Genomic DNA, 27461 nt, shown 5'->3' on the forward strand with positions numbered 1-27461 from the left:
ATCTGAAGTATGAGTGGCAAAGATATTCTCCCACTCTGTAGGCTCTCTCTTCACATTACTGATAGTTTCCTTTGCTGAGAGAAAGCTTTTTAGTTTGAATATATCCCAGTGGTTGATTCTAGCTTTTATTTCTTGTGCTATGGGAGTCCTGTTAAGGAAGTCTGATCCTAAGCCAACAAGTTGAAGGTTTGGACCTACTTTTTCTTCTATAAGATGCAGGGTCTCTGGTCTGATTCCGAGGTCCTTGATCCATTTTGAGTTGAGTTTTGTGCAGGGTGAGAGATAGGGATTTAGTTTCATTCTGTTGCATATGGATTTCCAGTTTTCCCAGCACCATTTGTTGAAGAGGCTATCTTTTCTCCATTGCATATTTTTGGAACCTTTGTCTAGTATGAGAAAATTGTATTTATTTGGGTTTGTGTCCATGTCCTCTATTCTGTACCATTGATCTACCTGTCTATTTTGGTACCAATACCATGCCATTATGCTATTATTTTCTACATTTTTAGATAACATGCTTCAGTTACTCTTTGACTAATTTGATTATAATCAATTTGCTTTCTTTTCCTTAGTCTGAGAATGTCTATATTTTCCCTTTATTCATAAAGCTTATGTTATCTGAATACAGTATTCATAGTTTACAGTTACTTCCTTTCAGTACTTGAAAAATGAATACCATTTCCTTTTGGCCTCCACGGTTTCAGATGAGAAATTTCCTGTCATTGGAATTGGTGCTTCCCTATAAGTAATGTTCTGTTTCTCTCTAGATGCTTTCAAGGTTTGTTTGTCTTTTGTTTTCAGAAATTAATGATGATGTGTTTTGCCATGGATTTTTTTCTTTTCTTTCTTTCTTTCTTTCTTTTTTTTTTTTTTTTTTTTTGGAGTTTACTCAGTCTCTTGAATCTGTAGGGTTATGGATTTCATCAAATTCAGTAAGTCTTCAGACATTATTTCTTTGAGTAATTTTTCAGTCATACTCACTCCCCTCTCTCTGGAGATCTACAAATGTTAGCTCTTTTGTTATCTTCCTACAGATTTCTGAAACTCTGTTCAGATTTTTTAACTGCAAGTTCTTTTTGTTGTTCAAATTGTGTAAATTTTATTGATCGGTCCTCACTTTCACTGATTCAATTCTCCATCATCTCCATTCCACTCTTGAGTCCATCCAGCAACACATTTATTTAACATATTTCATTTAATCAAGTCTAAAATTTACATTTTTTTAATTCAACTTACATTTTCCTCCAAGATTCTCTATTTCTTTCATTGGTTTCATGGGAACTGAAAATTGTGTTTGAAGCAGACTGTGGTTCACTGACTTAGATCACCTCATTGAAGACGGGTAGAAGTTATGCTCCCTTCTGAGCCCCACTGAAACCAAGAGAAGAGATGGGAGAAAGCAGAACACCAACTAGCTTGCCTTTTACCACTTCACTGATGCCAGGTGGGATTGGAAGTTCATTTTTCACTGTCCCTTATTCCCATATGGGAAGAAAAGAAGCATAATGCCAACTACCTTGCCTCACATAGCTTTATCCTTCCTTGTTGATGCTTGATGGGTATAGGCTATTGTCTCTATTGGACCCCACTGACTCCAGGGGTTAGGGTAGGGTAGGGTAGGAGTACCTATTGACTTTGTTTCATACCTTGGTGTATCTTGATGATATCGAGCAGTCAGAAGAAAAATGGATTGCTGATTAGCTCAACTTATGCCAATCTGCTCAGTCTCAATGACAACATGTGCAGACAGGTGGAAGTCCCTCCAGGAACCAGCTCTTTAAGTATCATTGCTTTTAGATGGGGATGGAATCTCAGCTTGAAACTTAGTCCTGTTGGTACTACCTTAGTGGAGTACTAAACTCCACTTGTGTCTGCCAGGAAGGAAAAGGAAAATCAGCTCTCTTCATAACACCAACACCACTATTCTGGCAGGCAATCAAAGCATTGTCAGCTTCTTCTGAGCCATGGAAGATTAGTTTCCTGCCTCACCCCATTAATATTACAAACAGCAGGGAGGAAGGGAAAAAGAGTGGGATAAAAATCTGACCACCTGCTTGGCCACACTGAAACAGTGGGGGTGGAAAAGTGTGTACTTTTTTTTACTAATATTTGGTTGGAGTAAGGTTGATATTACCAAAAGGCTTTCTGTTGTTAGGCTACCTTTTTCCAGATCCTTTGGCTATGGAAAACAGACATTTTTTGGTGAACTTTTCTGTTTTTGCCTGTGGTAGTTCTGGATGGGAAGCTTCTGGAGCTCCCTGTGTGAGATTTAGGAAAAGTGATAAGAAAATTCAGGGAATTTCCTGTTGTGTCATTCCTCAATTTTAAGATACATAAGCAGTTCCATTCTCCTTGCCATCTTTCTACCCTTCTATATTTGTTTGTTGTGTTATATCAATAGATCTTAGTTGTAAGTGGGAGAACCTGAGAAGAATGGGGCTACTCCATGTTGGTCAAGCCAGAATTCTTTTTTTTTTTTTTTCTTTCTGTGCTAGATGGTTTATTGAGTGACATATTCAAATGCACTGATTTTTATCTTATCAGGGCTAATGATCTGTTAATCCTATCTGGTGTGGTTTTATTTTTCTTTTTTCCGATCTTGCATTTTTAACCTCTAACATTTCATTTGGATCTTTTTTTATTTCTTCAACTTCTTTCCTCAGCATGTTCATGTTTTTTCCTACATCTTTGGGCACACTTATGACAGTGGTTCTTAGAATTCTTCTCAGATAATTCCATCATATGGGCTACTTTGATTTTGTTCTTATTGCTGATTTTTTCCCTACTGATTATTAATAAAATTGTTATGTCTCTTTATCTAGTCAATAATTTTTTTCATTTTTTTATTGTAAACAAATGGGATACATGTTGTTTGTTTGTACATGGAGTAAAGGCATACCATTTGTATAATCATAAATTTACTTATGGTAATGTTGTTTGATTCATTCTATTATTTTTTCCCTCCCACCCTTCTTTTCCCTCTAAACAGTCCTTTCTTCCTCCATTCTTGCCCCCCTCCCTAACCCTAACCCTAACCCTAACTCCTCCCACCCTCAGAATTCTTTAGAGACTGAAATTATTGGGAATGACTTCATTTAGAATATGAACATAGGCATGACTAAAGTTGAATGAAGAGCAAGGCAATTGGGAAAGTAAGACAGTTAAAGAAGAGATCAGCTATGTGGATATCAATGTTCAAAAGGATTTTTTTAAAAAAATATTATGTTTGAACTGGAGATATTTTATTTGATGGTCTAAGAATCAAACCCAAAGAATTTTTGGAGAGAAGAAGAATTGTCTGAAAACAGATGTAGAAGAAGGAGGATACACTCTTTAATTACAGTGAGAGAGATAAAGAGCCATCACTTCAAAAGGCTGAAAGGAAAGTCATGGCCTCTGAGAAAAGAGTCACATTTCAAGAAAGTACAGAAAGCATTTAGAAAAGTTGATGTACGAGAAAGAGGATATATTTCTGATGGCAGATCACAAGTTCAGAGGATGACATGGTAAAGTTGTAGGATTAGGGAAGGAGTGATAATTGTGATCAAAACAATTACAAGTACGCTATACCTGGGGACAAATTTATAGGGGATGATGAATCATTCAGAAGAACTGGTATTCACAAGATAACGGAACCAAAGAGGTATTAATGTATAATGAGACATTTCCACCTAGAAGAAATACAGTTTCTTTGGGAATGAGACTTTGGAGTAGAAAAAGAATTCATATAAGAATTTGTTGATGGCTTGAAAATAACCCACTAACTATTCAACACTCTATAACTACCTAAAGTATGACTATTCTGTGCTGTATATGAGCTTAGCATTTTCAAAATTCAGCCCTCACCAAAGGGAACTAATGTCATATGCAGCAAATTGTTAAAGTATATAGGAATTGAGTGCTTGGTGACAAGATATCTCACCATTTGCCTTTTTTATTCCTATTAGTTTTCTTCCAGATAGAAGCTGTTGTAAATATTATAGCAACATTTACATGTGATAGTAAGATGAGAAACATTTGATAATAGCTTCTTTTTAAATATTATTCTTAGTTGTAGGTGGGCACAATACCTTTATTTTTATGTGGTGCTGAGGATCAAACCCAGGGCCTCACACATGCTAGGCAAGCACTCTACTACTGAGCCACAACCCCAGCCCCATTCTTCTACTTCTTGATAGGGGACAGAGATTCTAGTACAAGCCCAGTTGCTATAGAAAAGGACATCCAATATAGTTACCAGAATTCAAGAATAAAAGTGGCAAAAAGTAATGAGTGGTTATGCCCAGTCAAAATAGAGAAATCCTAGAATAAATGTTTTCATAAACTGTGCTCATCATTCACCATCTAGGAGAAAACTGAAAAAATATAAATTCAATCCCATCTGCAAGATTAACTTTTGACTTGCCTGCAGAGCTGGTAACAGTAGAAAGTTTTGTTTGTGTACTTATTTTCTACCTACTCATGGAGACATAACAACTTATATCCATTTGATCTTACTTTTAGACCTAAATATACATGTGGATGTTAACTAAAATATAACAATTTCAGTTCAGGTATAATTGAATTTTTGATATATCAGATAGAGTTCCAATTACATTTGACAGATTCATATTGATTTTCATTTTAAACTCCACCGTACTTTTGTGTGTTCTAGAATTTTTTACTTTAAATTAAATAAAGGCTTGAAGTGATTGAATATTTTAATTAACCTCACTGACTGAATACAATTTTTATCCTGGAACTGAAGTCTGGTATTAAATATTTTTTCAATCAAAAGTAAACATCATAAGAAACTTAATATTTGTACAGCATAAAACAGGAATTTTGTTTTTAAGACTGTACCAGCCAGATCATAACACATGGTTTAAAATATATTTTAGCTTATCAGAATCTAAGAATTAAAATGAAAATGCCAAGTCTACAAAATTACATTAAATTTCTCAAAAATAACTCATATGTGCTTAAGCTGTCACTATCTTTACTATTGCTCTAATTTTTATTTACAATTTCCATCTCTTGTGGACCTTGTACAAAAACCAGTATATTCTATGTTCTATGCAAGTGAATTATATTTCAGTTATCTACACTATTTTTTGCCCTAAATCTATGGACCCATCTATCTATCTATTGATATATTTCATCTATAGATTTCTTCTATTATCTTATTAATGTGGATAAGTTGTACAATTTTCATCATATTTTCTTCAAGACAGACACTAAATATTGGATCCCAACATATTAAGGATATTATTAGACCAATAAAACTAGAATGAAATTTTGCAAAATGAAATCTCTTTCCAATTGACACCTTGTTTAGTTCAGACAGTAGTAAAAATTATATAGTTATATAATATATAAAATATAATTATGTATCATATTATAGAATATGTAATTATATAATTTGTATTTTAGTCTATCAGAGCGCTTTTGTTTTAAAATTTTCTTATGTCATTTCTAACACCAAGAAAAAATGGAATTACTTGTAAAGGAAGAAAACATTGTAAATAGTACTGAAATTTTAAAAGCTGCTCTAAACAGCAATAACCTGATAAGAACTATTATTAGTTATGTCATTAAGTAAATCATATAATGGCAATATCTTTGAGTCCTAATTTAAAGATTCTCATGAATAACTTCCCAGTATATGCAGAAACATGCTCTAAGAAGTCTACGGTAGTGGCTCCTTAGCAACTATTTGGACCCATCATTTGATGACCAGGTCCTATTTCTTAAGGTAGTCTGTTCCTTTTTAAATGCAATTAGAAAACTCTTCCTTGTTTTAGTCCCTAGTGCCATTGCCTGAAGATAGCAGTTCTGCTCTCTGAAGCAATACCAACACTTAAACTCCTTCTTCCATACTGAAGAAGTCACTTTTCTAGGCTCAATATAATTTATTTCCTCAAGCTCCAGGCCCAGTTCTAGACTTTCACCAATGCCTTGCTAGTTATCTAGACAGAATTCTAAGGCTTTATGATCCTGTCTGTCTTGTCTTATAGGTCTTTCAATAGTCAACCCCAAATCATTAAGATCAGCTACCTGTTATATTTCACCTATGATGAGTTGTTATTTGGAATCTACAAATGTTGCCCTGAATTCCTGTCTCCGTAGAGTCCATAACCATTGGGACATCATCATTTATATCTGGACTATAACATGTTGACTGTTGCCTTATCCTTAATGTAATATTTTCTAAACTTCTAATTTCACCCTTTCCAACAAATATAACTATGTCCAGTTTCTGCAGTACCAGTGGACACTCAACCAGTTGATTTCATTTCCAGAGTTGTCTACCCATTTACATATTTACTAGCCACTTCCTGATATATGAAAATATGACAAGAGACCCTTTATCATTTAAAACCTATAAAAGTATCTTAATATATAGTGTGTTTAACTGACCTAGTTACTCAAGTATGATTTAACCAGCACAAAGAAGTTTGTAGAGGTTATTTCTGCTTAAACCAGCAATTTTACTCTTATGATCCAAATTTTCTTTAGATATTTAGATAATACTACAAAGTATGTTTTTCTCAAATGAAGCAAAAAAAAGTATACGTGAGTCATGAATTGTAGTATTCATTTTATTAAAGTCTTGAACCTCCATGTCAGAATCCATAATATATTGTTACAAAGACTTCAATCAAGCATTACAGAACACTAAGACTATATATTTGACATCTAGCATAGTGGCTCTCTTCACTTGTTTTTGCAGAATGTGAATTTGCCAAATCTTCTATGATTTTACACAAAACATAGATGGCACAAATATAAGAATATCTGAGAAACTTATTATAGCCATGCCTGCAAGCTAATCCATTCATTAATGTCAATTCCTTCAGTAAAAATTTTTCTGAATTCTTTATCCAAAATTATATTTCCAACATCATGACATTCTTTATTCTCCTTCCCTGTCCATTTTTCTCCCTGCCTTTTTTAAACATTGTTTTTTCTCTCTTCCATTAGTATGCAAACTCTAGGAGAGCATAGATTTTTGTCTACTTGGCTCCCTGAGGTATCCACGGAACTTAGAACAGGGTCTTAGCATAGAATAGTTTGCAATAAATATTGAGCTAGGAACTATTCTAGTTGTTAGGGATACTTAGTAAATGATACAGAAAATATTCCCTGCCTAATGGACCATAGCTTTTAATGGAGAAGAAAAGATAAAGAACAAATAAATAGAAAACAAATTAATAGGTTTTACATTAATTATTTAGGGAGAGAACATTAGTGGAGGCTATTTTCAAGGAGAATTATCTAAAAAGGTAACACTGAATGGAAGTCTAAAAGATGTGAAATAAAATAAACAAAAAGTTAGTGCATGAGTGTTCCAAATAGAAAGATGAACAATTTCAAGCCTTACATAAGGAACATACAGCAGCATAGTGATACAGCAGCATAGTGAAGGGTAGGGGTAATTGAAGCTGGTGAAGTCAGGAAAAAAAAAAAAAAAAAAAAAAGCCTGAAACAGATCTTTTTGATCTCACCTCTTACAGTTGACCTGGAAGATGCAATGAGATTTTAAAGAGCACAGTGACATAACCCAATTTACTTTTTACAAATAATTACTCTGGATTATGTGTAGAGATCAGATCGTAGGAAACAAGATTGAAACGAAGGAAGTGATTGCAGTAGTTCGGGTAGTATAGACTAGGGTGAAAGAACTGGAAGTGGTAAGAAGTGGTCTGAAATGGAATAGTTCTTAATGGCTTTGCTGTAAGTATTTATTGATGTGCTGGAAATTTGCAGTGAGAAAAGGAATCAAATCTGACTCCATGGGTTTTGGCAAAATAAAACTGGATAAATAATGATGCCATTAACTTAGTTGGAGAAATTGTTGGAGCATAAATTAGTTTGAGAGGGTGATGGGAACAAGTAAATCAGAGTAATATTTAGAGTACATGTGATGACACATGCTGTAGTCCTGGCTACTCCAGAGCCTGAGGAGGGACAATCACTTGAGCCCAAGAGTTCAAGGCCAGTCTGGGCCACATAAGTGAAATCCCATCTCTACAAACAAAGTGTGATATTCAGTTTGAGAAACATATTAAATATACATGTGTAGAAGAAAATGTACAGTTGTAACTCAGGAGAGAGTGTGGAGTTGGAGATACAAATTAGGAGGTCACAAAGTATAGTTGTTATCCACAAGCTTGACATAAATAAAAAGGAAAATAATATAAATAGAGAAGAGGCAGGACTGAGCCTAAATTCAAGGCAAAATTTGGAGTTATAATAGGAGCCAGAAAAAAGTAGAAGACCCAGAAAGAGTGAACAATGACCAAGGAAGAAATTTAAAAATTAAATTTAAAAAGAAATTTAAAAAGCCAAGTGAATATGGCATTTCAAAGACGGAAAAGTCAACAACGTCAATTGTTATTGTTTACCCTGATAAGTGGATGATGATATATAATGGGGCAGGGGGTATGGGGAGTGAGAGAAGAATGGAGGAACTTTAGATTATGTAGAAATAAATGAGAGGGAGGGTGTATGAAAAATGGTGGAATGAGACAGACATCATTATCCTACATACATGTATGATTACACGAATGGTATGAATCTACATCGTATACAACCATGGAAATGAAGTGATGTATCCCATTTGTATACAATGAATCAAAATGCAGTCTTTAAAAAATAAAAAAAAAAGAGATAAAGTAAAAGGAGGACATAGTATTTGGTCTTGGAATTTGCAGTATGGAAACTATGATTTCCCTAACAAAGTAATTTCATTCATGTTTTCAGTATTAAATCCTCACTAAATTGAGTTAGATTATTGGTGGTAAAGAAGTGGAGATAGGCCAGGCATGGTTGTGCACACCTATAATCCCAATGGCTTAGAAGGCTGAGTCAAGAGGATCTCAAGTTCAAAGCCAGCCTCAGCAGTCTATTGAGGTCCTAAGCAACTGTCTCAAATAAAAAATAAAAAGGGCTGGGGATGTGGCTCAGTGGTTAAGCACCCCTGGGTTCAATCCCCAGTACCAAAAAAAAAAAAAAGAAAAAGAAAGAAAGATATGATGAGTCTAGACAACTCTTTCTACGAATTTTGCTTCGAATAAGAAAATTTAAAAAACAAGTAGATAAGCAGCAGCAGGGCCCATGTAAGTAGAGTGTTTGTTTACATAGGTTGATATTACAACATGTTGATGTATGCTGTGGAAATCACCCAGGAGTAGGAAAGGTGAGATGAGGGATAACAGAGGTAAGGTCATTGAAAAATGAGAAGAGGCAGGATCTGGGGCTCAAAGAGAGGGGCTGAGTTGAGATGGGAGCAGAGACAATTGGTCCTAGTAATGACAGCAAAGTCAGACCTTTCTTTTACTTTCTCTTTGCTGTCCAGGCATGTTTAGCTATTTGAATTCAAGTGTAGAAGGGGCAGAGAGTTGATACCTGATGATTACAGATTGGATAACTGTTCCTGATACTTTACTACTCCTTTTTATTATAATTACATAATCATGGCCTTTGCTTTGATTTTGATTTAACTTTATTGTGTCCCATATTAAGGTAGGCAGAGTATATCTCTCATCTCCACTGATACTAAGCATGACCAAGTGTGACTTAATTTGGCCAATGAAGTGTGGGTTTAGATGATAATATATAAATGGAAAACTTAAGAGATATTTTGTATTTCCATTTGTCCTCTAATGCTTCTTCCAGGCACAAGAAAGGAAGGTTCTAGGTATGTTCCAGAATGAGTAAATATGTAGAGCAGTCCTGAATGGGATGCAAAATCTAAAGAAGAGTCACCTAGCTCATCAGAAGATCCATGAGCAAGAAAAATAAATGTTCTGGTTCGAAAACTAAGATTATAGGGTCATTTTTGCTATGCAGTTTTAACACAGCAATCACTGATTAATTTGCCAGGGTTGAAGTTTTCCTTAGTGAATAGAAACTGGAAGATGGATAAGGGAATTGAAAGCATAAGGGAGAGGATGACTATAATGATAGACAAAGTGTAAAGACTATAAGAAGTTTGGACTACAAGTTTTCAATATACTAAAATTCATATAGTTGTATTACAGGGATATACAGGGTACTTGTTTAATGCCTTGTGGAAAATAAAGGACATGATTATTACATATTTCCTGAGATCTAAGAATTTAACCAAATAAAATTAGGTTAATGCATAAGAACATGTTGTTAATCTATCCTAATTTATTGCTACTATTCATGTTTGTTTTTATTTAAGCATTCCAAATAATTTAAATTATATATCAAGGATTTATTTAGGAATTAAAATAAGCTAACTGCCAGACTTGATATGTTTCTTGTACTTTTTATATACTAGCCACTAAAAGTTTATTATCACATTAATATTCCAAATCTACCTCACATAAAAAAGATTCACATGATCTAACAAAAATTCTAAACTATATCATAGATTTTTTTTCTGGTACTGGGGATTGAACCCAGGGGTTCTTTACCACTGAGACAAGTTCCCAGTCCTTTTTATATTTTATTTTGATACAGGGTTTCAATAAATTGCTTAGAGCCTTGCTAAATTGCTGAGGCTGTATTTGAACTTGCAATCATCCTGCCTCAGTCTCCCAAGTTGCTGGGATTATAGGTGTGTACCCCCATGCCTGTGTATACCACACATTTTTAATAAGAAAAATTAAAAATAGCATTTGGCATACTGCTAGAGATGATGTTTTCAACTGATACTATTTTTTAAAACTTGTTACATAGACATATACAAATATCAGAACCAAGATAGTAACATTGGTACAATATGATTAAACTATATACTTTATTCCAATGTTCTTTTATATCACAAGATTAAATCCAAGATTCCACATTGTATTGAGAAACTATTCTCCCTAAGTCTCCTTTAATGTGTGACAATTCCACAGACTTTTCTTGTCTTCATGACCTTGACATTTTTTAAAGACCGCTGGTCAAATTATAGAATGTCCCTCAGTTCAAGTTTGTAATGTATTTTTCATAAGATTTAAGATATATATTTGGGGTAATAATACCAGAGAGATTATTCTCCTTTCCAAGTGTTCTTTTATAAGGGGAACATAATACTGAAATACTTTCTTAAGGAAAATTTTAATCTTTATCACTTGGTTAAGGTAATATCTATAAGATTAAGATGGTTTCTACCAGGTAAAATTAGTATTTTCCCTTTGCATTTAATAAGTATTTTGTAGAGATGCTTTGAGATGATACAAATATTGTCTTTGAATTTTGGCATCTTATTTGATCATCCATCAGTGGATCTTACTTGTCTCAATTATATATTTAGTATTTCTTAAGAATCCAAACCATTCAGTTAACCGTATTTGTGTGTGTTTATATCTGGATTTTCTATTATTCTCATTTGATCATGTTTATCTTTCTTCGATACAAAATTTCTGTCTATATTCAACCAATACAAATTAGTGTAGGTTATCTTGAATTCTGAGTCTTCTGATTTTGCTAATCTTTCATAAAAATTTTATTTTTATATTCTAGTTCTTTGATCTTTTCATATACATGTTAGAATCAGTTTGTGAATACTCATAAAAAATCTGATTGGGAATGTATTTGATCAATAAATCAAATTGGAGAGCATTAACATTTTAACAATATTGAGTCTTCCAATCAATGAAAGAAATTTTCCATTTATTTAGACTTATTGAATTTTTTAACAGCATTTTTTTAGTATTCAGTATATGGAACATGCACATATTTTGTTAGATTTTATAGAAAGATTGCAAGGCTCTTTGTTGTTACTGTAAATGACATTTTAATGTCAAATTCCAATGTTCTATTGCTAATGTTAGAAATGTAATTGGGCTTTATACATTGATCTGAATAAATCTTTAATTCTATATCTTGAAAGATATTTTTGATATGTATAGACTTCTGGACTGACAGTATTATTTTTTCTTTAATCTCTACATTATCTTTTAGTTTTCTGAAGTCTTTATTTTTCTCTGTGTAATGTCTTTTTTTTTCCTAATCAGGCAACCTCTAAGATTTTCTTTACATTGTTTTCAGCAGATTAAATGTGATTTCCCTAGTTCTGTGAATACTCAGCTATTATTTTTTTCAAATATTTCTCATTTCCTCTGCACTGTTTCTACCATCTCTTTGTCTTCTAAAATTGCAATTATAATATATTGGACTGACTATATCTCACAACTCTTCAGTGCTCTTTTTCCCACTTTATCTATAAATTATTGTAATTTCTATTGACAAATTTTTTAAATATTTTAGTTGTAGGTGGACACGATACTTTTGTTTTATTTGTCTATTTATATGTGGTGCTGAGGATTGAACCCAGTGCCTCACAAGCGCAGACAAGCACTCCACCACTGAGCTACAAATAAGATTACTGATTCTTGGTCATGTCAAATCTATTCTTATGTTCATTGGAAACATTATTTATCACTGTTTCTGTGTTTTCATGTCCATGTTACTTTTTAAATAATTTCCATCTCACTGATGAAATTACCCAGCTAATCTGTCAGCTTGTCCATCTATTCCAATCAAAATTTAACCATATTAGTCATTGCTACTTTGAACATACTGTCACATAATTCTAACTAACCTGTGTTGTGTTGAATTTTGGTTCCCATATTTGGTTTTCCTCTTGAAGTGTGCAATTTTTTTCTTATCTTTTATATGCCTCATGATTTTTTGGTTGATATGGTTTAGATATTTGATGCCCCCTGAAAGTTCATATGTGAGACAATGCAAGAAAACTCGGAGGTAAAATGACTAGGTTATGAGAGCCTTAACCCAATAATTGCATTAATCCCTGAGAAAGATTAATTGAATGGTGACTCTAGGTTGGTAGGGTGTGGCTGGAGGTGGTGGGTCATTGGGGACTTTCCTTTGGAGTTTATTTGTTGTGAGTAGAGCTCTCTTTCTCTGCTTCCTGGTATAATTTCCCTAGCTGCTATCCTCCACCACACACTTCTGCCATGATGTTCAGCCTTGCCTCAGGCCCAGAGCAATGAAGTTGGCCTTCTATGGACTGAGACCTCTGAAACTGTGAGCTCCCAAATAAACTTTTACTTCTCTAATTGTTCTTGTCATGCCTTTTTGTTCACAGTAGAGCAACATGACTAAAATAGAAACTGGTACTGAGAGGTTGGGTCATGGCTGTGACTAACCTGATCCATGCTTTAGAAACTTTTGTAGTTTTTTGGAATTCATGAGAGGAATTTTGAAAAGTTTAGAGATGTAAGCTAGAAAAGCTTTAGAGTGCTGTAAGCAGAGCTTAATGGGCAATTCTGGTGGGAGTTCAGATCAGAATGCCAATAGGACTGTGGAAGGTAAAAACTGGGCTTATGAGGTTTTAGAGGAAAAGGAGGACTCTAGTGGAAACTGGACAAGAGGTCATTTAAGTTACATTCTGGCTAAGAAGTTATCTACATTTGGCCCATGTCCTGAAACTTTCTGTGAGGCTGAATTTACTAAATGCAATGAACTTCTTAATCTGGTGGGAGAAATTTCTAAGCAGTAAAGCATTCAGGCGGTGGCATGGATATCACTGGCAGCTTTTAGCCAAGTTTATTGTGATAATCAGGAGCAGAAAGCAAAGCAGAAAGATTTGAAAATCTTCAGCCAGAAAACTGCTACTAAAATTTAGATAAGGAAGTTATAGTTGTTAAAGACATTACGGCCACTAAAGAAAGGCTAAAGACTTTGCCCAGAGACAAAAATAAAGATGGCTTGAGGGCATCTTAGGCTCAAGGGTAAAAAAGCAAAAATTCCTTTCAGACCATTGAGGCACCCTGCTTGCATAGGGTGGCCTGGAAGTTGCTTCATCATGCTCAGCCACCCAGGCACCCAGAGGCTGATGGTCCCTTGGAAGCTTAGCTACTGCTAGATCTGGTGGCAAACTTTGGTGTCAACCATGTGATGTTGGTTCTGCAGGATTGCAGGATGCTGGAGTTAGGGGGATATGGATGCTTCTACCAAGATTTCAAAGGAAGGTTTGAGAGACTAGGCCAAGTGCCCTAGGGTCAGAGTCCCTGTGGGCAGCCTCCAAGAGGGTGATGTGTAGAGAAGTGAGAAGGAAGCTGAAACTGCAATAGAGATCCCTGAGATTAAGAAATGCCAGTACTGTGGATGTCTGCCCAGGAAAGCTGCAGGAATCTATCAGAGACAAGCCAAGAAAGAGGCCATGTGAGCTACAACCAGCAAAGCCATAGGGGCGGAGCTACATCACCGCTTTGGAGAGAACATCATAATGCCATGTGCTCCAGATGCTAGATGTGGAGCTAGAGAACTTGTTTTCCCAGCTGGATTTTGGTCTTGCTTTGGTCCCATTCCTTCCTTCTATACCCCTATTTCTTTACAAGGAAATGTTTACTTTGTGCCTTTATATATTGGATATATATAACTTGATTTTTTTTTTTTTTAACAGGGGCTGAGGCTGAGAGTTTGCCTTAAGTTTCAGAGGAGACTGGACTTGGACTTTTGGGCACTGCTCAAACTGTTGAGACTATCAGGACTCTTGAAAATGGACTAAATATGTTTTGTACTGTGATATGAACATAGGTTTTTGGGGGCCAGAGGTGGAATGTTATGGTTTAGATGTTAGGTGACCCCAAAAGCTCATGTGCGAGACAATGCAAGAAAGTTCAGAAGTGAGATGACTGGATCACAGCATTAATCAGTGATAAACCAATCGCTGCATTAATCCTGGATAGGGATTAAATGAGTGGTGACTGTAGGTAGGTAGGGTGTGGCTAGAAGAGGTGGGTCACTGGGGAAGTGCCTTTGGGAGCTGAGCTTAGTCTCTCTCTGCTTCCTGGTGCTGTTTCCAGCTGCTTCCCTCTTCCATACCCTTCCACCATAATGTTCTGCCTCACCTCAGGCCCCGAAGAATGACGTCAGCCATCCATAGACTGAGACCTCTGAAACTATGAGTACCATAATAAACTTTTTCTCCTCTAGTTGTTCTTGTCAGGTCTTTTGGGCACAGTGGTGAAAAAGTTGACTAAAACAGTTGAGATTGATAGAATTGTGCTTAGTGTGGGGGCAAACTTTACCAAAGTTCTTATCAATGTCCACTTCATTCTCAGTTTTAACTTTTTCCATACACTGTACCTCATATAGAGTCTGCTTTTTCAACTCATTCAGTGCTAGCTGACATACAATGTTTGTTAATCTAGCAGTGGAATTGGTGAGGGCAGTGTTTTCTGGTGTTCTGAGTAAGTTTCATTCTTAACCTGGCATCATGTCCCCTAATCTTTAGGAGTTGTCCTTCTCAGTTTTATTGCCCCTTCCCTATCTGTATGCACATTGTGTTCCAATTCTCCAACATTCCTTTTTGCAAATGTGCCAATGTAGTTTTATCTACAAATTAACTGTAGATTAAACTTGGAGTTAGTATCTCTGTATCTCTCTGAAGGTTCCAGTCTTGGCTTAGACTTTTATGTCAGTTAATTTTCCTGTGACTTCAATTATGTGATATTTTTTAAATCATGAAGGTTTATAATTTTCATATTTTTATTGTGTTGTAAAGATAGGAACAATATCTTTTCCATTGTCAAACATTTGAACATTGCTGAGCAAATGCTGGAAGTGCCAAGTAATGTATTTTAAAATGAGAAAATTCAAAAGGTCTAGAGGGCAAGTTTCTTGCCTGCAGTTATATTAATTGGTGACAGGGTAGAGTTCACTGTAACCTTGTCAGTAAATCACTGTTTCTATGAACTAGTTACTGGCTCAGGAAAATATTTTATTACAAAGAAACTTTCTCTGAAGCACACTTCTCTAAAAAGGTGATTGTGATAATAGCATTTTGTTTATATAGTGATACATAAGTTTTAATTTAGTCTGATTCTGTTCTGGAAATATGTTTATTTGACTTTTGAAAACCATATTAGTAATGAACCTTTTTAAATGCAGTAGCTTTTATTTCTGGATGAACAATTTTCACTAGCAAGAAATTATTGACATATTCTTTTAAAAAGCTGTCATTTTTACCCTTCACTAACTAATTACTTGAGTAATAGCAGAAAACATGGTTGCTGCATTTAAAGCTAGTAAATTCTAAAATATACATTCTTTGAGTAATTTCTGTTGGTCATAAAAGGGATTGCAAAATTAGAACAACAACATTAATAATGAAACCAAAAGCAACGGCAATAAAAACAAAAGTACCCTATAAATTTGTATATCCCAGGGTTGTGGTGTAGCTCAGTCATAGAACAGGGGTTTAGCATATATGAGGTCCTAGGTTCAATCTCTAACACCAAAAAATTGTGTTTGTGTGTATTTATATATACATATATAAAATGTTTGAAATGCAGTTTATTGTTGTCACATTTACTATCCAGATTAATGCTAAATTAGAATAGTTTCTTGGTGAATCATCATTGGCCCAACTCACATTGCTTAAAAGTATACTTTTCTGGTTTTGAGGGTTATGAATAAAATTTTATTTAAAAACACATTATAAAATAACAGACAAATCATATCAAATTATTTGGGAGAATGATTTTGGCTTTAATTCACAGCCAATAATACAGCTGAATTGCAACTATGAAATCCTCTATTGAGAATTTATGTCATCATTTTGTGAAAATAATCATTTAAGTTGAGTAATACGTGTCACCATTTAAATATTATATGCATGTAGTGTAAGTAGGAGAAAAAATAGTTTATCATAAAGCACATATAAAACTATAATAATTAAAGTCTTCAGATAAAATGATAAGGTTGCTCACAGAATTTTGTCATTACTTCCTGAATGTTCTATGCTGCTGGTGGGCTATGTTTTTAGATAAAGGCATCAAATTTTATTATTTACAACCCTGGGTGTTACATTAAGAACAGAGAAAGAGACTACCCTGATCTGATAACACATACAGTGAAATAAAAAAAAAAGTTTTAAAGAAAGATACTGTTATAGACAAATTAATTAATGAAACAATATATAGAAAGATCATAAATAGATCATGAAATATGTGTATGAATAAATTAATGGTTAGCTTGAGCTAATAGAGGTTATCCTGTTTCAGTGAGAACCAGAACATATATTCTCTACCTACAAACCTAATTCTCAATCCTTGTACCTTGGCAACCTTCCTAAGTTTCTACATCTAATCACATGTATATACTTGCAAAGTGACCCCTAATTCTGTAGTGTTACAGTATAATATGTAATAATGCTAATCCCTGGCCCCTTTTGAAATATTATAATCAGAGGACCCATGAAGATGTTTCAGCTAAGATTTGTTTCAAGGATTTAATCTTGATTTTGCTTCAGTGCCATTTGATTCCTTGCCCATAAAAGAGAAAAAGGACACTGGAAGTCTTATTAATTTATCACCTTGGTAGAAGGATGTACTCTGAAATCACAATTTACATTCATTCTTATCTCATTCTTGGTTACTTGACCTAATTAAGTTCATAGACAAGATTAAGTTTTGAAGTAAAGACTGACGGGCTAAGATTCTGCACTGACAGGAACACCATTTCTTTTCCTCCTGTCTAGTACTTATCAATTTTGAAAAATAACAAAAAGAACAACAAATGTGCTAAAAACAAATTGAAGTATTTAGCTACCTACACCATAACCAGAAACTAATTTAAGGAAAAGTATCTCTAGAGAAATACATTTCCTTTTAGAAACACATTTCCTTAGAGCAAATAAGATGATATAATGCTTTTTCCAGTAAGAAAAAAGAAACAGTGTCAATGGATAGAGTTCTAGTGTAGCTCAATATCTAACTACACATAGTTCTAAATAACATCATAAGTGCAAAATTGAAAATTTCTGAAAGAACTTAATTATGAGGAAGTTTGCAGAAATTATTTTTCTTCATATCCTTTAGTCACATATAGGCCACAATTTTGGTAAAGTCAACTTTAGACAGGAATGGTGAAATGAATAGCTCCTACCATGGACTGAAGCAGCACCATTCACATATAGGGAACAAAAACTAGTCTACCCTGCTGTCCCTTGACCTCTTTTTAATACTTGGTACTTACTTGAATTGAATGGAATGCACTGTCATATTATATGGTAAATTAGAGAGCGCAAGTTTAGAAGATCCTTGCTGAATCATTTCACCTGAGGGCAACATTCACACAGGTATACTTCCTGGCCAGATACAAGTTTGAAAACATAATTTTGTCCATGTGGAAATACACATAGCATTAGAGGAAAAAAAGAAAAGCCCTAGGAAATCCTGTCAGGAAGAAACAATTTTTAGCCCAGTATTTCCCAATCTTTTAAAGGATATCGCTTAGTTGTTGACTTTTGTTTGTTTCTGTTTTTGTTTTTTAGTAACATGCATTTGTAAAAACTGGTCAACAATAATATCATTTTTTTCAGTTCTCATATATTCACCAAGGAAATGTTCCATGTTGAAGTAGAAAAACTTAGTTTTAGGGTTATAAATGCCTTTCTGGTTCAGGATATTATCTCTAAAGGAAAGTTTTACAAGATGGCCAATAATACCCAATGTCTCTAAAAAAGTCCATAGCAGTATAAGAAGCTGAGCTCCCATTTCTATTGTAATTTAAATGTTTATGTTCCCCAATTCAGTAGGAAAAAACCCTAAGACTAATATTATAGCATATAAGAATGTCAGAGCAAACAAGGAATTCCGAGAAAATAAGCCCCTTTGGAGATTTTATTATATAGAGCAGTAGGGAGTACATCTTGAACTGTGCTCTGTACAGGTAGGGTATGCATTGTTTATCATAATAATCAAGTCACAATAGAAGCTAGAAAAATCAATAAGGGATCCAGGAAAAAATTGGATTAAATTTGAAAACTATTTGAAGACAATAAAAGAAATATAAGTCATAATTAAATAAGTGTATTTAACCACTACTTTTCAGATTGGAAATCTTAATATTGGGACACAAAATTCTTGGTTTCTGTGTTGCATAGAAATTGTGTTATATGTAATTACTAACAGGATTATTTAAAACAAAAGTACTGTTACTGAAAGCTTTATAATTTTGTCATGCAAACATGGGCTTTATTGATATTTATAAATACTATGTTGCAAAATATTAAGAAAATGAATAGTCCTGAACAAGAAGATTAAATATCATAAAACTATAGTTCTCCCCAAGTTTGTATATAGGTTAAATGTAGCTACAATTAAAATATTACTGAGATTTATTTTGGAACGTGATAAAAAGTTATTCTAAAGATTTTATAAAAATATAAATAGATGAATAGAGGAAATAAATAATTTTAAAGAAACTGTAAAGAAAGAAATAGAACAAGAAAACAAAACCATGGGGTTTAAACTATGGTACTGGCACAAGACCTGAACTACTGATCCATGGAACAAAATGCATATGATTCAAATATAGGATGTCCCACTGCAAAAACAAATAGCAACAGAATTACTGTTATTATTCAACAAGAGGAGAAATTAAAGGAATTAAGAAAAAGAATAGCCCTGAACAATGAAAGGCAAAATGAGATGAAAATTTGTCTACCCATCTCTAATACTTCCCTATCAAGCACAGAGAAGAAAAATCTGTAGTTGAATTTTCAATTGATTTCACAACATGAAAAGACATTTGTAGAATCAGTGGAAGAAATTTTTAAAAAAGGAAATGGCTTATATATTTAATAAGTAAGTAAAATTAAGCATACACAAATGTATTAAAAGTTTCTACAATTTTGAAGTTTTCATTTAGTATTAAGGCTGTTTTTAATTTTTTTTTTTTGCTAACACAGAAGATGCAATATCAAATATATTTTGGCATGAATCAACCATATTTTGATTATTTAAAAAAATATTTCACCAGACTTGGTATTTGTATTAAAGGATGATAACTTCAAAGTTTCATTCTATACATTACACAAAGTGCTTTCAAGACTATGTAACATTGATTTGTATTCCTATAAGCACTATTTGTTCCAAATTCACATAGAAACTTTAACATTGGTAGTTTCCATTAAAATATAAAAAACTGCAAGAACAAATAAAAAAGAAAAAGAATAATTAGGAGGTCATTGTTTAAATCAACATCCATTGATTAAACATCTATGTTAAATTATTTAACATCTATGTCATTAATAATCAATGAAATCAATATCTATTTAGTTATTGAGGACTGAATATACTTTCAGCCAGTTTTTGGCTATCTCTATTTTCCTCTTTATAAACTATCATTTGTGTTCATTTTAATGCATTGCAAAGAAATATAAAGCAAAGATTCTGAAATCAGACAAAGGAAGTTCAACTCTGCCATCAAGCAAATGTTTACATTCTGTGTAAGTTAATTTTTTCTGAATTTCAATTTTCTCAATTCAGTAAGAATAATAACACCTACACCATGAGATTTTGCATTAAATGAGATAAATTAATAAAACTAAAGGATGCTGATATACATGACTACAGTAAATGGAAGAAAGTCATTAACCTTTTGGAAGAATGCTAGTTATCATTATGATTTCAATTAGTATTTTTGTATCAACCATATTAACATACTTTGTATTTTATTATATTGACCAAAATTGTTTTTTGTAACTTAAAAATATTTTAAGCAAATTCATAATTTTTGAGCTTTGGATTTTTAAGCAGCTTCATTATCTTAGATTTTTTCCTATTCATTAATATTCACATGGGTTAAATGTACAAAAGAAATATATGTACACCTTATAATAAACTTGCAAGGACTCATTAGCCTATGCAAAAATGTAATTATTTTTCCTAAGACTGAGTAGTCTTAGCAAACTAGTTATTTTTCATTTTCCAAAATTTTCCTTGACTCACACACACCCATGTATTAAGTGGCATGATTTACAAATATACAAAATTTAAAAATAGGAGTCTAAGGCAAGAGGACCTAAGACTTGAGCCCAGCACTTTGGGGCCAAACTGGGCAATATAACAAGATCCAGTCTCACTAAAGTAGGAGGAAGAGGGAGGAGGAGGGGGTGGAAGGTAAAGAAAATAAAACAGAAGGAAGAGGAGGAGAGAAGAGGAAGAGGAGGAGGAATAAAAAATACAAAAGTAAAATATTTGCCAAGTGTTTCTTATGTGCTACATTTGGAAAGAAAACCAATGTAAATACTATACAGATACATAAAGGTTGTACTATCTGAGATTTTCTATCAACTTACATAATTTGTTTTGAAAATTTTAAATTATATTTTTAATTCGTATGAAATATTTATTAAGACAATGGATATATGTATTACATCATAAACATAGTAGTATACAGAATGACAGAATATAAGGCAGAAATTCTATACCTTGTATACGATTCAGAGAATTAAACTGGAAAGCAGAATTCTCATTGATGAAGTCATCCCAACACTGGCCAATGAGAAGATGCCTGAGCTGTTCATTATCTAATTAAAAAAAATAAAGTGATATTACATTTCAATGTCACATTCAAGAAGACAAACATCAGTGTGACCATGTAAAGGTAAGTGTTTTGAAAAGTATAATCTCCCACCACTTATACTGAAATAGCTTGTGATAGTAGGACCTAAACCCGGAATAACTGAGTGTGGACCTGGGAATCTGAATTTTGATAAGCTCCCAATTATTGTTTAGTGAATTTTAGGAGCTACTAATAAAGAATCAGGAAAAAGGAGCTACAAGTATTAAGGTATTTGAATAGTATCTAAAAATAAATTATAAGCAAGGTGAGTCTTAGATTGCTCATTTCAAAAGTGGTTATAATAATTATTCTACATCTATTTTTACTTAGTACAAAAATATTAGATTTGTGTCATAAGCAAAGTGAGCTAGGATGGATAATCTAATTGAACCAAGGTATTAAAGAGACTGTTAATATATTCAAAATTGCAACTTACTTGCTCAGGTCTCAAATCTCCCAATACTATTTATTTATTAATTCAAAAGTATAAAATCTTGAGTTTCTGAATTTGGGAAAGATTTTGAGGGCATGGGACATTTCCTATTTAGCTCTTTTCTTATGTATAAAACCGTACTCATCCTGATTGGCAATTTGTTATGATTACTATGTATTTAACATAAATATTTATTCAGTTCTGAATGTGCTTTAGATAAGATTCAGAGGGCCTTCAGGGACTAGATTTTCATAAACTAATTCTACCTTGTGAAATGAAATGCACTGAGTCCTCTCCATGTTCCCAAAGTGTGATTAACTTATCATAATTATGATACATTGTGTGCTTTATTACTTTACTGCTACTGAACACCATGGTCATAATTAACCCAAAGTCAACAAGAACTCATCACAGTTCTTTTTTTACACTGATCAATCACCAAAATGGAAAGTGATATTTGTAAAACTAATGTGCTATGTTAATTGATGTGCACATCTTTACCCCTAATGTTATTTTGTTTTACTCTTCAATTAACTATTGATGTCTGAAACAGAATCCAGTTTTATTTAAATATTTAAATCAAATCACTCATTACATTTAAATTTAGATTAAGTGGAGTGAAGAATCTCTAGACTATAACCATTTCAGAGGAAAATAATCAAAACATCTAATTTGTATGCATTAATTATTGCTTCATTTTATTTTTGCAACTTTTTAGGTATCTAATCCATAATGAAATTTCACATTTAGAATACTATATAAAAAAAACTGTGTGTTTGTGTATATGTCCTTCAAATGCTAGATAGTTTTTAAAAAATACATATAATAGTTTTCAGATCAAAATAGATGCTCTATGAAGAGCCAGTGACTGAATATTTAACTCCTGCTTTATCAGCATATATACCAAAATGGAAATACTCATTTAGGAAGAAATTAAGGTAACCCCTGACATTAAAAAGCTCACAAATTAGCAGGTTTAGAATATGGTTTGGTGAGCAAGGAAACCAACATCTAAAGGAGATATGTCCTTAAATTCATAATATGTATATATTAGGCCCTAATTTCTAATGTTTCAACTTAGATAGATCCTTGCTTCCCACTCATGACTACCCTTCCTTTCTCCACCTTTATTCCCAGCTGTGTGGGATAGAAATTTAAGCGAAGAGAAGGGGTTTCAAAATGGGGACATAATTACTGATGAGAATTACTGATGAGAATATTTATGAGAATTGAGTCCATGAACAGTCACTGAGAAGGGTACATGTCTATGCCAAAAAAGGGCAAGGTGGAATCCTAAGCATGCGTGGATCAGATGGATTCAGTATCTGATGGCAGAGAGAAAAAGAGAAAGGAGAGATCAGAAAGAGCAGAAAAAATGAGAAAACAGCGGCAGTAAAGTGTGTTTCTTGAGGATTTTTTATAGGATAGAGGGAGCCTGTTCCCCGTCATTTGAAGAGAGTGACAAGTTCTTTGAAGCCTTTTCACTAGTCTTTAAAAGTACCACCTCTGAGTAGATAACTTAGAATGACAGGTGATCTTGAAGAAGACAGTCAGACATGATCAGTTCAAGACCTTGTTCTTTTTACTCATTATATGGCTTCAGGAAATTTCTAAGCCTGGAGTTCCACATCTGAAAAGTAGGAATACTGACTTCCTTCCTTAAAGAGTTGCCTTGAAGATTGGGTAGAGTCATGTTAACAGAGGTCTAGTATGGCATGTACTGGGTTCATAACACATCCTACCTTCCCAGGGTATTTAAAAGTTTTGCTGTATCATCCTGCTGCTCAGCATATTCACTAATGGTCTGCTTTGAAGGAATTTTTACCATCCTCAGGATATTTAGCTACCTTCTCTCATTCACCTTGAATGTTAGCATGAATTAAGATACGTAGAACCCTTGAAACAGCATCTTCTCTCACCTTGCCTTGCATAATGTTAAACTGAAAGCTCTTCAAAGGGCTTGCCCTGTTCCTGTTGGTACTGTTTGTATGTCTCTTTACCTAGAGACATCTGTTCCCAAACTGGGTAAGATAGACATACAAGAGAAGTCGAGAGCTACAGTCTAATCTTATGGGTTTATCTTGTCATGGGAAAGAGATTTCTGCAGCAATCAAAAACTTTGAAATATTGTAAACTATTATCTTTTGGGGCACATACATATATTTATATGCCCTCATCTTTCACAAAAACTTTTAAAGACATCATAGAGATATAAAACCCAAGAAAAGACGAATTAGAAGTAATTTTTTAGAAAACTGAAACAAGATTAGGGACATAACCTGCAGTCAGGGATGAGATATAGCATGGGCATGTTACTTGCTCCAGATAAGCCAAAATATTTTCCTAGCAGTCAGTGTATGGAGGAGAAATGAAATGACACCATCAGTCTCTGTAGGATAAAAGCAAACTACTGACTCAAAAAAGCAATAGCTCCTCCTGATAGTAATAACTGAAAGAAATTTCCCCCAATGAGTTTGTAAAAAAAAAAAAAAAAAGACTGTGCAATGTACCAGGAAAGCCTTTGATAACATCTCCATGAACACATTATGACAAATCCCTTAGAATATGTCTATGTTATCTGATCTTGTGAGTATGTAGTATTACAACAGTGGAATGGAATGCTAGGAATTTTTCATGTGATTCTTTTCCAAATAGCACCATCATAATGATCTTTAGCAAGGGACTATTTGAAAGTACATATAACCAAATACTCATCTGGTTTATAAAAAGTACTAGGAATGTAAGCAAGATTTTAGGAACATTTGTTTAGGATGCATAGTATACTTATTTGAAAAAGGGTAGTCTGGGCACAGGAAATGTTAAATGTTTGCTAAATGAATGAATTCTCTCAGATTTTTGGAAAATTCTAGAAATACACTGTGTACTTTTCCATTGTTACAGATTTAAACCTTCTAAGCACTACTTCTTAGCACCAGTCTACTCTTCCAAGCCATATCCATTGTCAACAAACATTTCTAGAGTTGATTTTCAAAATGCTATAAAATATAGTTTATAAATGTATAAAATACAGGAAATCTTTTGAAAACTCACTAAGGAATTAAACCTGAATTCCTTATTGCTGCATTTAGCAGTTTTGCAGTATCCTGATATGTCTCCTCCACCCCTCAACACACAAGTAGAGATATATAGATATTTTTCAAAATTCCCTATTTTCTCAGGAAAGCAGAATTTTTGGAATTTCAAGGTTATTATCAAACTTCTAGATTGCCTAATTCTCTATCATTTTTCCTGCTGGTATCTTAGCTATTTTCATTTTTATCACTTCTCCCAGAAATAATACTGTTTCATATTCAAAGGATCTTTGGCACTTTATTTCTGCTATATGTTGTCTCTAGTTGTAAGAATTTTACTATTTTTTCATGGATCATTCTGTCCTATTTACTATAAAAGTGACCAATCACAGACCTTGCTCACAAAGATCCCACAAATATTAACTACAATAACAAGTATTTAAATAAAGCTGTGTACATGCTGCCATGCTATTCAGTGGGGAGAATAATTATTCCAGATTCAGGATTCCAGGAGCAGGAGACACACACACACATACACACACACACACACACAGGGCCAGGGGAGGGGTTAGAGGAGATATGCTGGATCTGCAATGCTGTGAGTTGCTCACAACAAGAAGTAATCTCTTGGTGATGTATTACAAATCTTACTACCAACTTCCCTAAAGAAACTCTGTGAATCTGCAATATCTCCAGGAATACTTATACTGTCTCCTTTTGAAAGACAGCAACAGGTTGTATAGTTCCATCATTAAATAACTGAAAGACACTTACAAATATTTAAATGAGAAGGTATCAATGTAGCACTTTTTGTAATGAGAATATTTGGCATATATGCTAAATATTTTCTTCTTCTCATCAGTCCCATTTTCTTGTAGATGTTCAATAATTCAGACCTAATTTTATGAGCTTATTAAACAAGGAATATGAACACAAGAAGATATGTATGTGGCACCTAGCAAAACAGAGTCCAAAAGAGGGAGGAGGAGGAGGATATGACACAGGGGAAGAGGAAAAGGGAAAGAGGGAGATCACTCACTGACTGGCTGCCTGTCATCTACCATTTGCCCATTTGCCCACCTCTTGCCTGCCCATCACCCACTTTTCACCTACCTATTACCCACAACCCAACATTCACCCACAAAGCACCCACCCTTAACCTGCACACCGCCCACAGACTGCCAGTGGATCCCTACTGCCTGTTGCCCTCTGCTGACTGGAAGTTCATTGTCACAGGTTTGGTTACACACGGCTGCTGCCATCTTGGGACACTGGCCAGGGTCTGGAGATATAATGTCGGAGTACCTGCAGGTCTGGTTGCACATGAGGTCTTTCTGCTGGGTGTGCTAGTGGCTGCCATCTTGCTGCCACTTTGTAGGGTCTCTCCTTTGTGTGAGTGCATGCCTGCTGGTCTCTCTGCAAGGTGAAAGGGCATTGAGATCTTGGGACTGCTGCAAGACAGAGTCTGGGGAAGCTGAAGCCAAGGTCCATCAGATTGCAGTTGGATTTGCATGGGCCAGTCTAGGTCTGACATGCCTGTGGAAAGCTGGAGACTGAGGCAGTTCCCTGGGGGGAGCATAGGTTTAAGAGTTCTCTCCAGCTCAGTGAGTCCTGAAGTATGTGGGGCCAGAAGGGGCCAGCTACAATGGGTGGGAAGACTGGAAGAGGATGTGAGGGCATCTTGCTTTTGGCTCACCCACCCAACCAGTCTGGTACCCACTAGACTGGAGCTAACATCAAACTTCAGACAACCCCACCTATCAGCAGAGAAGGGAAGCTGAAAAGAGTTTTGAAAGCCAACAGAAGAAATTGTTCAATTTTCCACTGAGACTTTCTTTTTTTTTTGCCCTCTGTCTCATACCTCCATGATTTTTGAATCTAAATATTTTTCATGCATTAATTTATTGAGGAATGGGATGTCTGAATATTATCTTACAGTTTTGTTCTGTATTCTTATATTTCTACATTTGTTTTAATCTGTATATATTTTTCTCACCTGTCTCCCTCAATTATCTTTCTCACTTCTCTCATACTAACAGCCAACCTCTATTAATTCCTCCCTCACTCTTACTATAAATTTTTACCTCTATCTTCTGTCCTTCTTAAACATCATATCTTACACTACTTCTGTTACCTCATTGTCCATCATTTGAAATGGTAAACTCTTTTAGAAAACTTACTGTTTATATTGCAGACAAAAATTGAACACATCATCTTTGTTTATTGCAACAAAACTGTAGATGCATTAATAGGAGCTACTTAGTTTAAGGTTGTATATTATCTGCATTGTGTGCTACTAATATTGGTCTCTCCCTTAAAAGTAAGGTGCTAGAAGCCTTAAGGAACACTATAAGATTATAGGGTAGAATCTGTCCTGCCTCATATCCAAACTGCTAGATGGGAAGACACACAAACAACATGAAAAACAAGGGAACAAAGAGTCTCAAACAAACCAAGATGTTCCAACATTAATCCATAGACAACACAGTAGACGAAATGTCAGAGAAGGAGTTTAGAAGGTACATAGTTAGACTGATCTTTGAAATAAAGGATGGTAGTGGAAAGAAAATAAAGAAAGTAAAAGATCACTTCAATGAAGAGGCAGAGATTATGAAAAGGAATCAAGCAGAAATTCTCAAAAATGAAGGAAACAATAAACCAAACTAAAAATT

General features: G+C 34.2%; 1 protein-coding gene and 1 long non-coding RNA gene across 2 annotated transcripts in view; one reads left to right on the plus strand and one right to left on the minus strand.

Moving 5' to 3' along the window:
- The window catches only part of LOC306650734, a 1184502-nt gene that overhangs the window by 277636 nt on the left and 879405 nt on the right, over positions 1–27461 (plus strand). The gene's annotated exons all lie outside the window — the stretch shown is intronic.
- The window catches only part of CFAP47 (cilia and flagella associated protein 47), a 400269-nt gene that overhangs the window by 55576 nt on the left and 317232 nt on the right, over positions 1–27461 (minus strand). The window contains 1 exon segment of the mRNA XM_079122986.1: positions 21191–21289. Coding sequence (XP_078979112.1) covers positions 21191–21289 — 99 coding nt within the window.

This window comes from Sciurus vulgaris (genome assembly GCF_902686455.1).
Source record: "Sciurus vulgaris genome assembly, chromosome: X".
In the NCBI taxonomy this organism is placed as follows: Eukaryota; Metazoa; Chordata; class Mammalia; order Rodentia; family Sciuridae; genus Sciurus; species Sciurus vulgaris.